Source organism: Myiozetetes cayanensis, unplaced genomic scaffold, assembly GCF_022539395.1.
Source record: "Myiozetetes cayanensis isolate MyiCay16 unplaced genomic scaffold, myiCay2020 scf4, whole genome shotgun sequence".
NCBI classification, from domain to species: Eukaryota; Metazoa; Chordata; class Aves; order Passeriformes; family Tyrannidae; genus Myiozetetes; species Myiozetetes cayanensis.
In genome coordinates this window covers 12326235-12338460 of record NW_026087631.1, presented here as the reverse complement: position 1 = coordinate 12338460, position 12226 = coordinate 12326235, and the positions used below count along the sequence as shown (strand labels likewise).

General features: G+C 45.9%; 1 protein-coding gene across 1 annotated transcript in view; it reads right to left on the bottom strand.

The window, feature by feature from the left end:
* Positions 1–8879: 8879 nt before the first annotated feature.
* SVEP1 (sushi, von Willebrand factor type A, EGF and pentraxin domain containing 1) overlaps positions 8880–12226 on the bottom strand; it is a 121687-nt gene continuing 118340 nt past the window's right edge. The window contains exon 50 of the mRNA XM_050329357.1: positions 8880–11408. Coding sequence (XP_050185314.1) covers positions 11378–11408 — 31 coding nt within the window. The 3' untranslated portion in view covers positions 8880–11377. The remainder of the gene's footprint in view (positions 11409–12226) is intronic.

Sequence of the window (12226 nt, the reverse complement as noted above, 5' to 3'; positions counted from 1 at the left end):
GGTCTGAGTCAAGAGCTGCACCCACAGGCAAAATACAGGCTACTGGGACCCCAGTTAGACAGGTTGTGTGGCCATGGGAAATATCAGCAGGGCTAAAAGCCTGTTCTCTTTCTATTCTGAGGCAGGCAGTTAGGGGTAAGGGTGGCTGCTGCCCAGTGTCTCCTCCCAGCAAGCGGGAATACACCAGATCTCACCTGGATCTTTCCAGACAAGCCTGAACATCATGAAATAAACTTATGATGCAGCTGGCTTTGAGTTTAAGGTTTTTTTTCCCCTCTGTCTTAACAGGCGTCTTCTTCAGCAGCAGATATGCAACTGCAGTACTTAACATCTGGTTGCATCAGTCTCACAAACTGATCTGGTGAGCAGTGCTGCTGACGCAGTGGCTACTGAGCCAGAGGGAACCTGAAATCCTGCCACTTTCTAGAGCAACTTTGTGAGGACTAAGCAGCCCAGAGCCTGCCCCATCTATCAGTCTGCAGAGCTGCACCAGGGGAGGATCTGCAAGCACTTGCAAAAAGGGAATGATAAGCCTGAAAGCTCAAACCCACCGCATCTCAAGGCTCAGTTTTGTTACCCACTGCACATCTTTTTTATTTCTCACTGCTGCCAGTTGTTTGCTGCTTTTATGGTGCTGGTGATTCCCTACATGACTGGACACGTGGCTCCCCAAGGGTTTCTTGTATACTCTGTGTGCCTTTGAGGCAGAGGTATGTGATAGTGGTGACATGTGGCACCTTTCCTCCTGCATCCTCAGACCTGCCAACACCTATGAGTGCCCCAGTGGCCACTGAGTGCAAACTCTGCTTGGCAGTCATGGGTTGGCAGCAGTACAGCCTGGGAGAAGAGCTGGAAAGTCCCAGCTCCAGCCACCTGTATCTCTCCATCTCCTGTGCATGGCTGGGCAGATTACCTGATGCCTGTGCTTTAGTTTCCCCATCTTTGTAGATGACATCAATACCTGCAAGTCTTGCTATGGAAATTAGTTACACGTGTCTGTGGGCTGCAAACAAGCCAAGTTCACACCCGCCTGTAGAGGTTCTGTCCTGTAATGCTCAGGACAGCAGCCTGGTATCACACCAATTGACATCCATGCTTAGTGTTTGCAGAAGAAGAATGTCAAACCAAACCAGCTGCAGCAACACATTGGTTCCAGGAGGAACTGAGAATGCCAGCAATATCCATCCCATCTACCCACCATATCTAAGCAAGGATGGCAGAAGAGCTGGAGCTGCTTGCACCCTAATGTAAAAGCCTGAGCTGCTGCCCTGGCAGCCAACTCTGCTGTTGAGTGCAGGAGACTAAACAGTTCTGTAGACCCATTATGGTAAAACAGGATGCGACAAAGGACATAGCGTTGGTCTTGGAGGCCAACCTTGGATTTTGACATAACATGCTAGTTTGAGAGATTGGAGCCAGTGCAGCCTCCTGTCAGTCTGCAGAGGGACAACAGCTTTGCTGCCCTGGGGAGGCTCATGACTTTCCCCACTAGACCCATCAGGTTGTCTGCTCAGGGTCTCATTTACTCTGCTCCCCATCAGGGGAAGGCACTCCTGCTCCCTGCAGGTGGTGTGGCCTCACTTTTGGCCTTAAAACACCTCTGAGGCTGGTTGCACTGTGGAGATAGGCACCCTGAACACAGGCCCTCCAAAGCAGCCGAGACAACACACTGGGCATTGCTTCTCCATGTGCCTGTTGTGTGAAGTAATGCTGCCCCTGCAGGGGGTTTTACTGTGGGGCAGAGCAGGGCAAGGCTGCAGGGTGCTGGCTGCTGTGGGTCTGGTTCAGTGGTTTGTAGCCCCGAAGATGCCTGCACAGGCAGGGCGCAACTAAACCTCCCAAAAATAGGTTTCTGATGTTTTTAAATTAAGAGAAGTCACTTTAACCACGGGCAGCTGATCTGGGTTGTGCCTTGCTACCCCACTCTCCATCCATGCCTTGGTACAGAGCAGGGAAATGTGCAACTGGCAGGAGTTGCCACTGCTTTCCCATGCATGGCAGACTCTGGCACCTCTGTGCATTTGGAAAGTAGAGAATGTGATGGGGATATCAGCCATGAAGGTTTTCTGATAGCAGAGATTTTCTGGATTAAGTGCCACCCAAGTCACCTAATTTCCCAATGGAAATTTTTTGGGGTGTTGGACTATGTGGAAAATCCAGTTGTGCTCTTGTTGTCCTTTGACAGGTATGTTATTTCCTGTTCTAGCCCACTGATGCCTCAGACAGATCCTGATCCTCAATCTGATTTGAATTTCATTAAACAACACAGAAGGGCCTTCGCCCAACTGTGAACACTGATTGCTGGGGACTGCTGGGGATTGCAGCTGCTTTTGGGTCCAAAGACATCTGCTGGTGATGAGAATGGTACTGAGGGAGACAGAGCACCCAATCACAACTCAAATGTGACAGAGTCCTTTTTGGGTATGACAAGGAGAGCCTGACTTGACAACTGTGAAGGCAAGTTCTTGTGCAAGCCTGAACCTGCACCTGCACCTGAACAGAGAGCTTTGGCTGGAACTCAGGAGAAAAAGGAGAGTTTATGACCTTTGGAAGAAGCTGTAGGCAACTCTGGAGGATGACAAGGATGTCATGAGGTTATGCAAGGAGAAAATAGAACGGCCAAAGCCCAACCTGAACTTCATCTTCTTAATACTGTAAAAGACAACAAAATGTTTATATAATAGCAACCAGAGGAGGGCTAAGGAGAATCTCATTACTTTATTGGATGCAGGGGAAACACAGGAACAAAAAAATAAGGAAAAGGCTGAACTACTTCATGTATTCTTTTCCTCGGTCTTTAACAGCAAGATCAGCTGTCCTCATGGTACCTGAGCTGAAAGACAGGGATGTGGAGTAGAATTAGGCCCCCCAAATTCAAGGGAAAATGGTTACTAGTGGTGTTCCCCCGGGCTCAGTACTGGGCTCAGTCCTGTTCAAAGCCTTTATTGATGATCTGGATGAGGGGATCAAGCACACTCTCAGTGATCCATACATGACATAAGTTGGGTGGAAGAGTCGGTCTGCTGGAGGGCAGGAAGACTGTGCAGAGGGATCTCGACAGTTTGGATCAATGGGTTGAGGCCAGCTGTATGAGGTTCAACAAGGCCAAATGCTGGCACAACAACCTCAGGCAGAACTACAGGGTGGGGGAAGAGTGTCTGGAAAGCTGCCCAGTGGAAAAGAACCTGGGGGTGCTGGTCGACAGCAGCTAAACACGAGCCAGCAGTGTGCCCAGGTGGCCAAGAAGGCCAATCCTGACCTGTATTAGCAGCAGTGTGGACAGGAGGACAGGGATTGTGCCCCTCTACTTGGCACTGGTGAGCCCACACCTTGAGTCCTGTGTGCAGTTCTGGGCCTCTCACTTCAAGAAAGACATTTAGGAACCTCTATCCAGAGAATAATGATGAAGCTGGGAAGGGGTATGGAGCACAGGTCTTATGAGGTGCAGCCGAGGGAGCTTGGGTTGTTCAGCCTGGAGAAAAGGTGGCTAAGGGGAGACGTTATCACTTTCTACAACTGTGTGAGAGGGGGTTGTACCCAAGTGGGGGTTGGTCTCTGCTCCCAGGTAACAAGTGACAGGACAGGTGGAAACGCCCTCAAGTTGCACCAGGGGAGGTTTAGATTGGATATTAGAATTTTTTTTTTCACAGAAAGGGTTGCCAAGCATTGGATCAGGCTGCCCAGGGAACTGGTGGGGTCACCATCCCTGGAAGTATTTAAAAGACATATAAATGTGGCACTTGGTTTAGTGGTGGTCTTGGTAGTGCAAAGTTAACAATTGGACTCAAAGATCTTAAAGCTATTTTCCATCTTAACAATCCTATGATTCTATTGCTTCACTTTTGCTGCTCAGCTTTTATCTGTATTGCCCTAAGGCCCAATTATAGATTCTTGGAAATGTAGGTGGAGGGACAGGGCTCCTCCTAATCCTCAGTGCTTAAGTGCTTGATGATTTTTGAAGTGCCAGTCCATGTAACAAGTCATGCATACCCAGCCAGACTGCATTCTTTACCACTTTGGCATCTTTTCATGAACACCCTGAAAGTCTGAAAAAATCCCTGGTGGCTTCTTGAAAGCAGAAATATAAGAAACCTGCTGCTTTGAGCTCTCTGACTTTACTGTGTGTTTATCATGCCATATCATGTCTAGTTTTAAACTAACTGAACTGATATAGTCCAGTGTTTTCTCAGAGGAAGCCCAGCCCATATGTTTTCTGGTGCAATGGGATATCTGCTATATTTTCAATCCTACTTTTTATATACCTCCACAGCCACACTCAGTGACTCCTCTCTGAAGTATCCTCAGACACGGCATTTGTACACAGCAGCCACTTATGTCTGGATTATGTAGTCTTATCACGGGTGAAATCAGGAGAACCCCATACTTTTAGAACATTTAGGCTGCAAAATCACACTCTGAGGAGGAGGGAAATGCTGGGCTGTCCCCATTGTGCTGTGCAATGTGATCCTTGGTGGCACAATCAAGGTCTGCTTCCTCCTGCCTGGCTGTGTTTATCTCCCCTTATTTATCTGCCTTTTCAGAGCATCATGACTCCAGCCCTTGAGACATTTCTTCTTCTCCCATGTGGACAGCAGCACCAGAAGTCTCCAGCTTCATATGCCAGCATACACAGAACTGACAACATTATCTAACTGGTGCCAGCCAGAGAGAAATCATAACCTTGTGGCACCAAAACTGAGATTAAACAAAAATCACAGAAGCTCTGTTGCTGCATCCCCCTTGGGCTGCGGGCTAGTCTTTGTTTTGCTCTTCTCTTCTCTCTCCTTCCTAGTACTCTGCCGGTGTTGCTTCTTCCCAAGAATGAAAGCCAAAGCAGTTGTGGGTGTGAATAGCCAGGACATCAGCCTGCCTTCACACTTCTCTCCCTCCTCAGAGGCATAGTCCTTTTTTTTTTTTTTAACTCAGGAAGAACTGACTTGTCATTTCTAACTTTAATTTCACGTCACTTCCCTTTAATATGATTATGCTTCATGTAATTTATTGTCATAAGTGCTTACAGCACTTCTCTGAAATAAGCAGGATTAATTAATGAGCTGTTTATCCCTTACACCAGATTGTTAACCAAGCTATTTAATAAAATCAAACCAGACATCTGGCCTGACTGGGCAGCCACCTCTTTTATCAACCTTCTGCCTTCAGCTGACAACAAATATTCAGTGCCAGGCACTTGGCACCATCTCACCAGTGTCTGTAGGGCAGACACAGTTTTTCATATTTATTTTAATCCCATAATGACTAAGGCTGCAGTCTAGAAGAATGCTTGAACTTGTTTTTTAACTGCATAGATGCAGCTAAGTACCCCTAATGGTTGTATGACATGACCATATACTTAAGTGCTTTCTAAACTGCAGCTTTATTGAGGTTTCTGTTCTTGTCATACCACACAGCCTCCCCTTTTGCTATCCCTTTTTTTTTCAGCATGGAAAGACCTCCCCTTACTGGCACTGCCCTAATGCCCCATGCCAGGTGACATGGGTCATCAGTCATGCCCAGGCTCTCCCTGGGCAGAGCTGCAAGGCTGTCCCTGTTTAACACTGCCAATAATGACCGCAGGCACTTTTGCCCATATCCTACTCCCTGGGATGGACTATGGACCTTCCTGGGCTCCCATGCCTGGTGCCTGGTGTTAGTGCCTGGCTCCACCCCTCTTCTCCCAGGGTGGGCAGGCAGCAGCAGAGCCAGACAAAGTCCAACTGAGAGGTTTTGGTTTCTGTGGAGCATGTTGTGAATCAACCCTTTGCTTGGGGAATCATCTGCCTCCCTGACTGAGCTGGGAATGGTCATGTAGCCTCGCTTTGGTGCTTTGTGTGGCTTGAAGGCTCCCAGCTGACATTACAGCCCTCCAGAAACAGCCAAGGACAGTAATTCCCATTATAATTCCCTTGGCACTGAGCAATGTTTTGGACCTGCCCACTGTGCACAGAGGTAGATGGGATCTCTGCATATCGCTGGACTCCTGTGTCTGGTGTACCATCCCAGGACACTGCTCACGACATCATCTATCAAGCTGCAGCCCCGTGGACAATGCTGCACAAATCAGTTAGTTGTGAGCTGCAGCAATGGGGCAGGTGAACTGGGTGAACTCAGACTGCTGTGGAGTGGGGGGAGAAGGGTGCAGCATCTTATTCCCAGCTACTGCAATCCTATCTGGATGTGCTCTGATCCACGCTTTTGGTGTCTTCCTGGAAAATGCAGACACCGCCCCTCTACAGCTGCAAACATAGCCTGTATCTGTAAAATGAAAAGCATGGCCAGGGAGTGCAAGAGGAAGACAAGGCAAGGCAGGGTAAGGCATGGCAGCAACAGCTGGAAAAGTGCTCAGCTCCTCAGGGAGCTGTGTGTTGCAGAGGTTGCCAGCCTGCCTGCACCAGCAGTTGCACAGCTTCATCACCCCTCCCGCTGTGCCTCCCTCCCAGCCAGTGAGGCTGCTGGTTTCATATCCAATGAATCCTGGTCACTTCTGAGTTAGCTGCAAAAAATCATGCCATTCCCAACTGTGAAGGAAGCACTACAGCCAGGATATTGAACACAAAACAAAATAAACGGTCTGTGCTGTGAAAGCAGTTACGAGGGGAAAGGAGGGGAAGGCATGACTAAGAGCCAAGTGGGAAAGCCCTGGGTTTGTTTGCAGAGCACAGATGAGCAGGGAGTGGCAGACTGCTGTGACTGTTCTTTAGCACCCGGTTGCATAAGGACAGACTGATTTCCTGAGGCTGCCGGGAAAAGCACAGTAAATCATCATCAAGGAGAGAAGAGTTCTGAGTGGAGATGCAGTGTCAGTCCTTGCCATGTTCTTGGTCTGCTAGGTGGTGCAGGACAGGAGCATAACAGTGACAACCCGTCCCTTCACAGCAGTCTCCTTTTCTGGCCTTTGTCTTGCATGCAAGCTCTGGGTGCAAACAGAACTGGTGCTGGGCTGGGCTGCATGACATTGTCATAGCTTCAAAGTTTCAGGAGATAAAGAGAGAACTTGAGTTTTCAGCAGAATCTGTTCAGCAGATGTTGGTTGCAAATGAAAATTTGAAAGAAGAAGATTTACATTCAGCAAAGACACTAGACTGGAAAGGTCAAGGTTAATGGTGGTCCACTGAGCCTGGAATGGAGGTGTGGGAATGATATCTGCAGAACACCTACCATAAGTAAAGACGATAATCATGCTTAAATCTCATTTTCTTTAAACCTGCAGCACCTCCGTGGAGAAGGAGAGGCTCATTTCACCCATAAGATGGGAAGACTTGAAGTGACTTTCTTGTGGTGACACAGCCTCTCCACTGGGAGAAGTGTCCTTTTCGCTAGACTGCATGGTGCTTCTCGTAGCACAGAGTGGTCACGCTGGTCCACCTACATGAGTGACATCTGGCAGGATGGACCAGCCTGCACTGAAAAACCATGTCAATCAGCTTGTGGAGAGCATCAGCTTTTGTGGTGCTTCAGGCTCAGTAGAGAGAGGTGGCAAGCATGCAGACCTTGATATTGGCAGGTACTGGCAACGCGTCTGCTACAAAGCAAGGCTAATGGAAGCGCAGCCCTGCTCCTGGGAGAGGAGCTTGCCATAAATGGGATGGATACGTGAAGAAGTGCTCTGCATCATGCGCATGAATGGAAATAACCTTAGAGAAACAGATCAATAATGGTACCGCATATCCTACCTGGCCTGCCTCTGGGTACTGCAATGCCCATCTCTTGCTGCTGGAAATGTGTGGTCAGGGTATGCTCTCCCAGAAAAGAATCTGCAGTGCGGTAAAAGCAGTGGGGATCCTTTCTGCAGTGAGGATCCAAACTGCTCTAAAACAATTCTGAGATGCACAAACTGACTCTGTACTGAGAAGTAAAAGAGTTCACTGCTCAAACTGCTACGGTAAAACGGTAACTCCTCACAGTAACAATCGCTGGCACACATTAACCCTGTCCAGTGCCCCACCGTGAGATCAGAGCCAACACTCAAACCTTTCCCAATGTATTTCCAAGCAGAGAGACATAGGTGTCAGTAGACTCCGTTCAGCATTTCAGCTTGTTCAATTTTCATAACAAAGAGAACAGGGCCACACTTCCTTTTAAATAAGGCAGTGCTCTATATTTCTACAGCACGCACAAGATCTGAGTCCATGTGCACAGCTGTTCCCACTCAGGATGAACACCAGTATTTAAAGTACTGCAGATTTGAGATGTAAATTTCTATCTTTTCCATAAGATACACATCAAATTTCAGGGCTTCTTTAACAGCACTGTCTGTAACCTCACACCACCTTTTGGGCTGCTGGCTTAGAGGAAGGCTTTGAAACACGGACCACCTTCAGCGCTTCCAAGTATCCACCGATGCCCATGCATCAAAACACTGAAAGGCTTACAGTATTACCTCCAAAACCTCCTAAATCTTTTGACTGTTATATCATACGTAGTCCTTGTTTGGAGGAGTGGTGTTTGAGTTACAAAGTTTTCTTTCTGGTACAGTACAAAATTACCTCATCTCTCCACAAATATGGTGTTCCCATAGCTTTAAAAAGTTCTGTATTGGTGCGGTACAAAACAAGCCATATCTCCATCAGGTGTAAGAAGTGAATGAAGCAGGTATTAATCCATCTCTTTATGCCAGTGGTAAACTTGGCCCTTACAGTTTTAAAATATGCCCTAGCAGCAGATAGGATGTGAAAAATTAGATGCTAAGTGCACTTTTATCTGAAGATCAAACCTGGACTAATCCAGCACATCCTTTTAAGATTGCTGGCAATTATTTTGTCTTTTTCCTTGAGTGAAGTTCCATTTCCCTGATACCTGGGCTTTGTCAGAAGGTCCTAAAGAGTAGGTTAATGTTGTTGTTGTGAGGCATTAAGAAAAGAATGCAAAGTTGCCTCCATATGGGTACTACACGGGGTGCAACTTTATTTACAGTGTAAAGTGCATCACATGGAAGTCGTTTAAAACACACAACAAGCAGTGACATAAATGACAATACAGTACTGGGTAGGGAGGGGAAAGTATTCCAGCAAGTATCAAAACATTATCAAAACACTAATATAACAGTCTCTAGTTTCAGCTACTCTGTCCTAACACCACATCTCCTTATGAAACTTGTTGACTGGGTTGATCCCGGGACTCCATGTACTTACTAGTCACTAGTGTGAAGCTGGGGTGCTAAAAGCCATCCTGCAGCCCTAACTCTCCAACAATGTCCTGCCAGCTCTAAGCTTTCTCCTCACCACCGCTGTTCTGCTCTGGAGATGACCAGGGCAGAGTCAGGGGACATACCAGAGAAACACACCGGAGAAGGGACTAAACCAAGAGAATTACATATAAATAAAGATCTGCTTTTCTCACTTATACACTCTTTCCCTTGAGAAGTCCTGTGTGGCTCACTGCAGCTTCCCTTCATTTGCTGTTAAGGCAGCAAGGAGGTTAAGGAACAAAGTGCCTACAAATGGTGGTGATCATGGGGTGAAATGCAGACATTACTTACTGAACACTAACTTCAGTTGAAGCTGTAAACATCGGTGGCTGTGGAGGTGGGAGACAGAAAATTTTTGCTACGTGCTAGCAGAGTCCATTAGAAAAAGAAGGTTGTGGGAGCTAAAACCACAACTCTTCAGCTGGTTGCAGCTCCCACTGAGAAGGAATCTACATTCACATTAATCTGATCCCCTAATGACTCCTATTCTTTCCTATCTGTTTTACTTTTAATTGGCTGAAAGCTCTTACTGGCTCACAAATTCACTTGTTTCTTTCTTCCCCATTTCTAGTGTTGGGCTAACAGCCATCAGTTGTGTGTCAGTATTTACTAGAGCCCTGTAACTGTGAGCTCATTTTGGTGTTGTATCACTTTCCTGTATACAAGTTCATGCATAAAAGGAAGGTACATCTATAAAGAGGGGAGGGGTGGGGCAGTTGTGCACACTCTGAATCCGGGGGGAGGGGTAACTAAGCAGGAATGCTACAGAAGGTGAAATTTATTTCTCCGTTTTCTTTCACAATGCTGACTGCAAGCTGCACTTTTCTATTATTACTGGGAAAAATGGAGCTTCTGATCAGTGACTCTCAGATTCTGACTGTTAACGACTTCTTTCATAGATCAGAGTTTTTGCTGACAATTACCAAACATGTGACTTTGAAAAATGCATGTGATTTTTGCCTTGTAATTCCACCACCCTACTTAATAGTAGGTAAATCTTAGCATCTCAGTTCAACTTAATGATGGCATTCAGGTGTGTGTTATCCTCAGATGCAATGGGACAACAGTCTGAGAATGAGAAATCTGACAGCATGTGTGTGCTCGGTATTTTTCAGTCAGCTGAGCATTTCTGCCCATGTGTGTACTCAAGAGAGGCCTTTTCCAGTTTTATGAGGGTTCTGTATAACAAAAATACAGCCTTTTGGCAAGCAAGTAGCGAAGTTTCACCTGTAACTGGTGTCTTCTCTCTCCATCTTAAGGGCAGTCAATCTTTGGGACCCAAACCCCAAGTATTAAAAACATTCACCTGGCAGACAGCTGCTAGATATGTTCTTCATTTACACAGCAAAGGGATGGTTGTTAGAGGCCAGTGGTGAATCCCATGGCAAATGGAAAGTGCAAGTTTCAATGGTACACCTGCTTCCCACTGCTGGATCCTAGATTTTCCAGCTTTAGAGCTACATCTGAACTGCCTGTAGGCCAAAAAGCTTCAACAGCTCTTGTTGGCTAGGCTTGGTCCATCTTTCTCTGAATGACATGAAATTCTCTTGTCTCTTTCCATTTTACCAATGTAAAATTCATGTTGATGCCTTCCATTAAATAAATCTCCAATTAAGTTAATGTCACACAAAATACATTACAGAATCTTCTTTCACCAGAAACTGTGGTTACAACTTAGGCTTTATCACATGTAGTTACAATTTATGTCAACTTAAGTCCAGAAATAGGCCCAATGCACAGTTTGGCAGGTCAGTTAGCCCTGTGTAACACTTCTTTACTGTTGAGTTGCTGGACAGTAGTATGCTTTGGCAGCTGGTAAACAGAATTGCCACATTCTGTTTAATCACGGTTGGCAGTAGAATACAGTTCAATTAGCTCACTGTATGTAAGAAATGGGAGGGACTTCACTTTACACAACCCCTCAGTGGACTGTAGGAATCTTTACATTTGTATGTGTATGTGTGTATGATGTCTGTGTAGCAGCATATATTTGATAATACTTTTGTAAATGAAAAATACAGAGGAGTTCTTTAAAAATTCAAAGGTATTGTAAAAATGTATCACAAAATAAAATACAAAACAAGGGAGCTGGGGGTAGGGAAGGGAAGCAATGGACTTGATTTACAATGCATTAGATTCCAATGGTGCCTAGGCTGAAGAAAGACATCTGAATGTAGAACTGCTGCTCTGATGTTAAAAGGGATAGAATCCAGCCTTCCGTTTCCTGCATCAAAAAACCCAAACAAAATAAAATCAGTGCTGTACTGAACATACCAAATATGATCATCAGTGAAGCACAAGAGGATGGTGTCTGAACTTATACCAGGGATTAGAGTGCCACAGCTCAAGATGGCATATTGAGAGGGGAAGAGATTGGGCATGGGAAACAGAGATATCTGACATTTAATTTAAGTCATGGCTCATCACAGGATGGTTTAGAGCTGATCTTGTCCCGGATGCTGATAAAAGCTTTCTGTTTTGGCTTTTCCCTTTTAGCTTTCCCTTACAAATTGTACCTTGTTAACTTGCAACAACAAATCTTTGCTCTCATGGCATTTACTCCTGCCAGTATGGCTTTTCAGTACTCAGAATGGTACCAAACCCCATGAAGAGCCACAAGCAGACAAGGCCAAAGTTTAACAAACTATGAAACAGATCTCAGTGCTTGTTTCTGTCCTAATTCCCTTCACTCACCTAGCTCTGTTTGGGAAACTTCCTCTCAGACAGCTCTTGAATGGACAAGCAGCTAGACTGCAAACCTGCAGGATTAATGACCCTTGTTCTCTCAGATTTCACAATGCTGCATAGAGCTATGGACTTGGACAAAAAACCCCAAGAAAATAACAAGAAGAGTCTGTTTTGGTAATAGCCTGAAACTTTGCTTCGCCTCAGAAATAAACTCCATTATTTTTGGCTATTATATCCACTGGATATGGGCTTCTCTGCTTCATGTCCTAAATGGAAATAATATTAGACTTCAGATGCGTACCTTCCAGTCTAAAGCTGGATACGATTTGTTGGTAATATGTTTAAGTTGCTTCA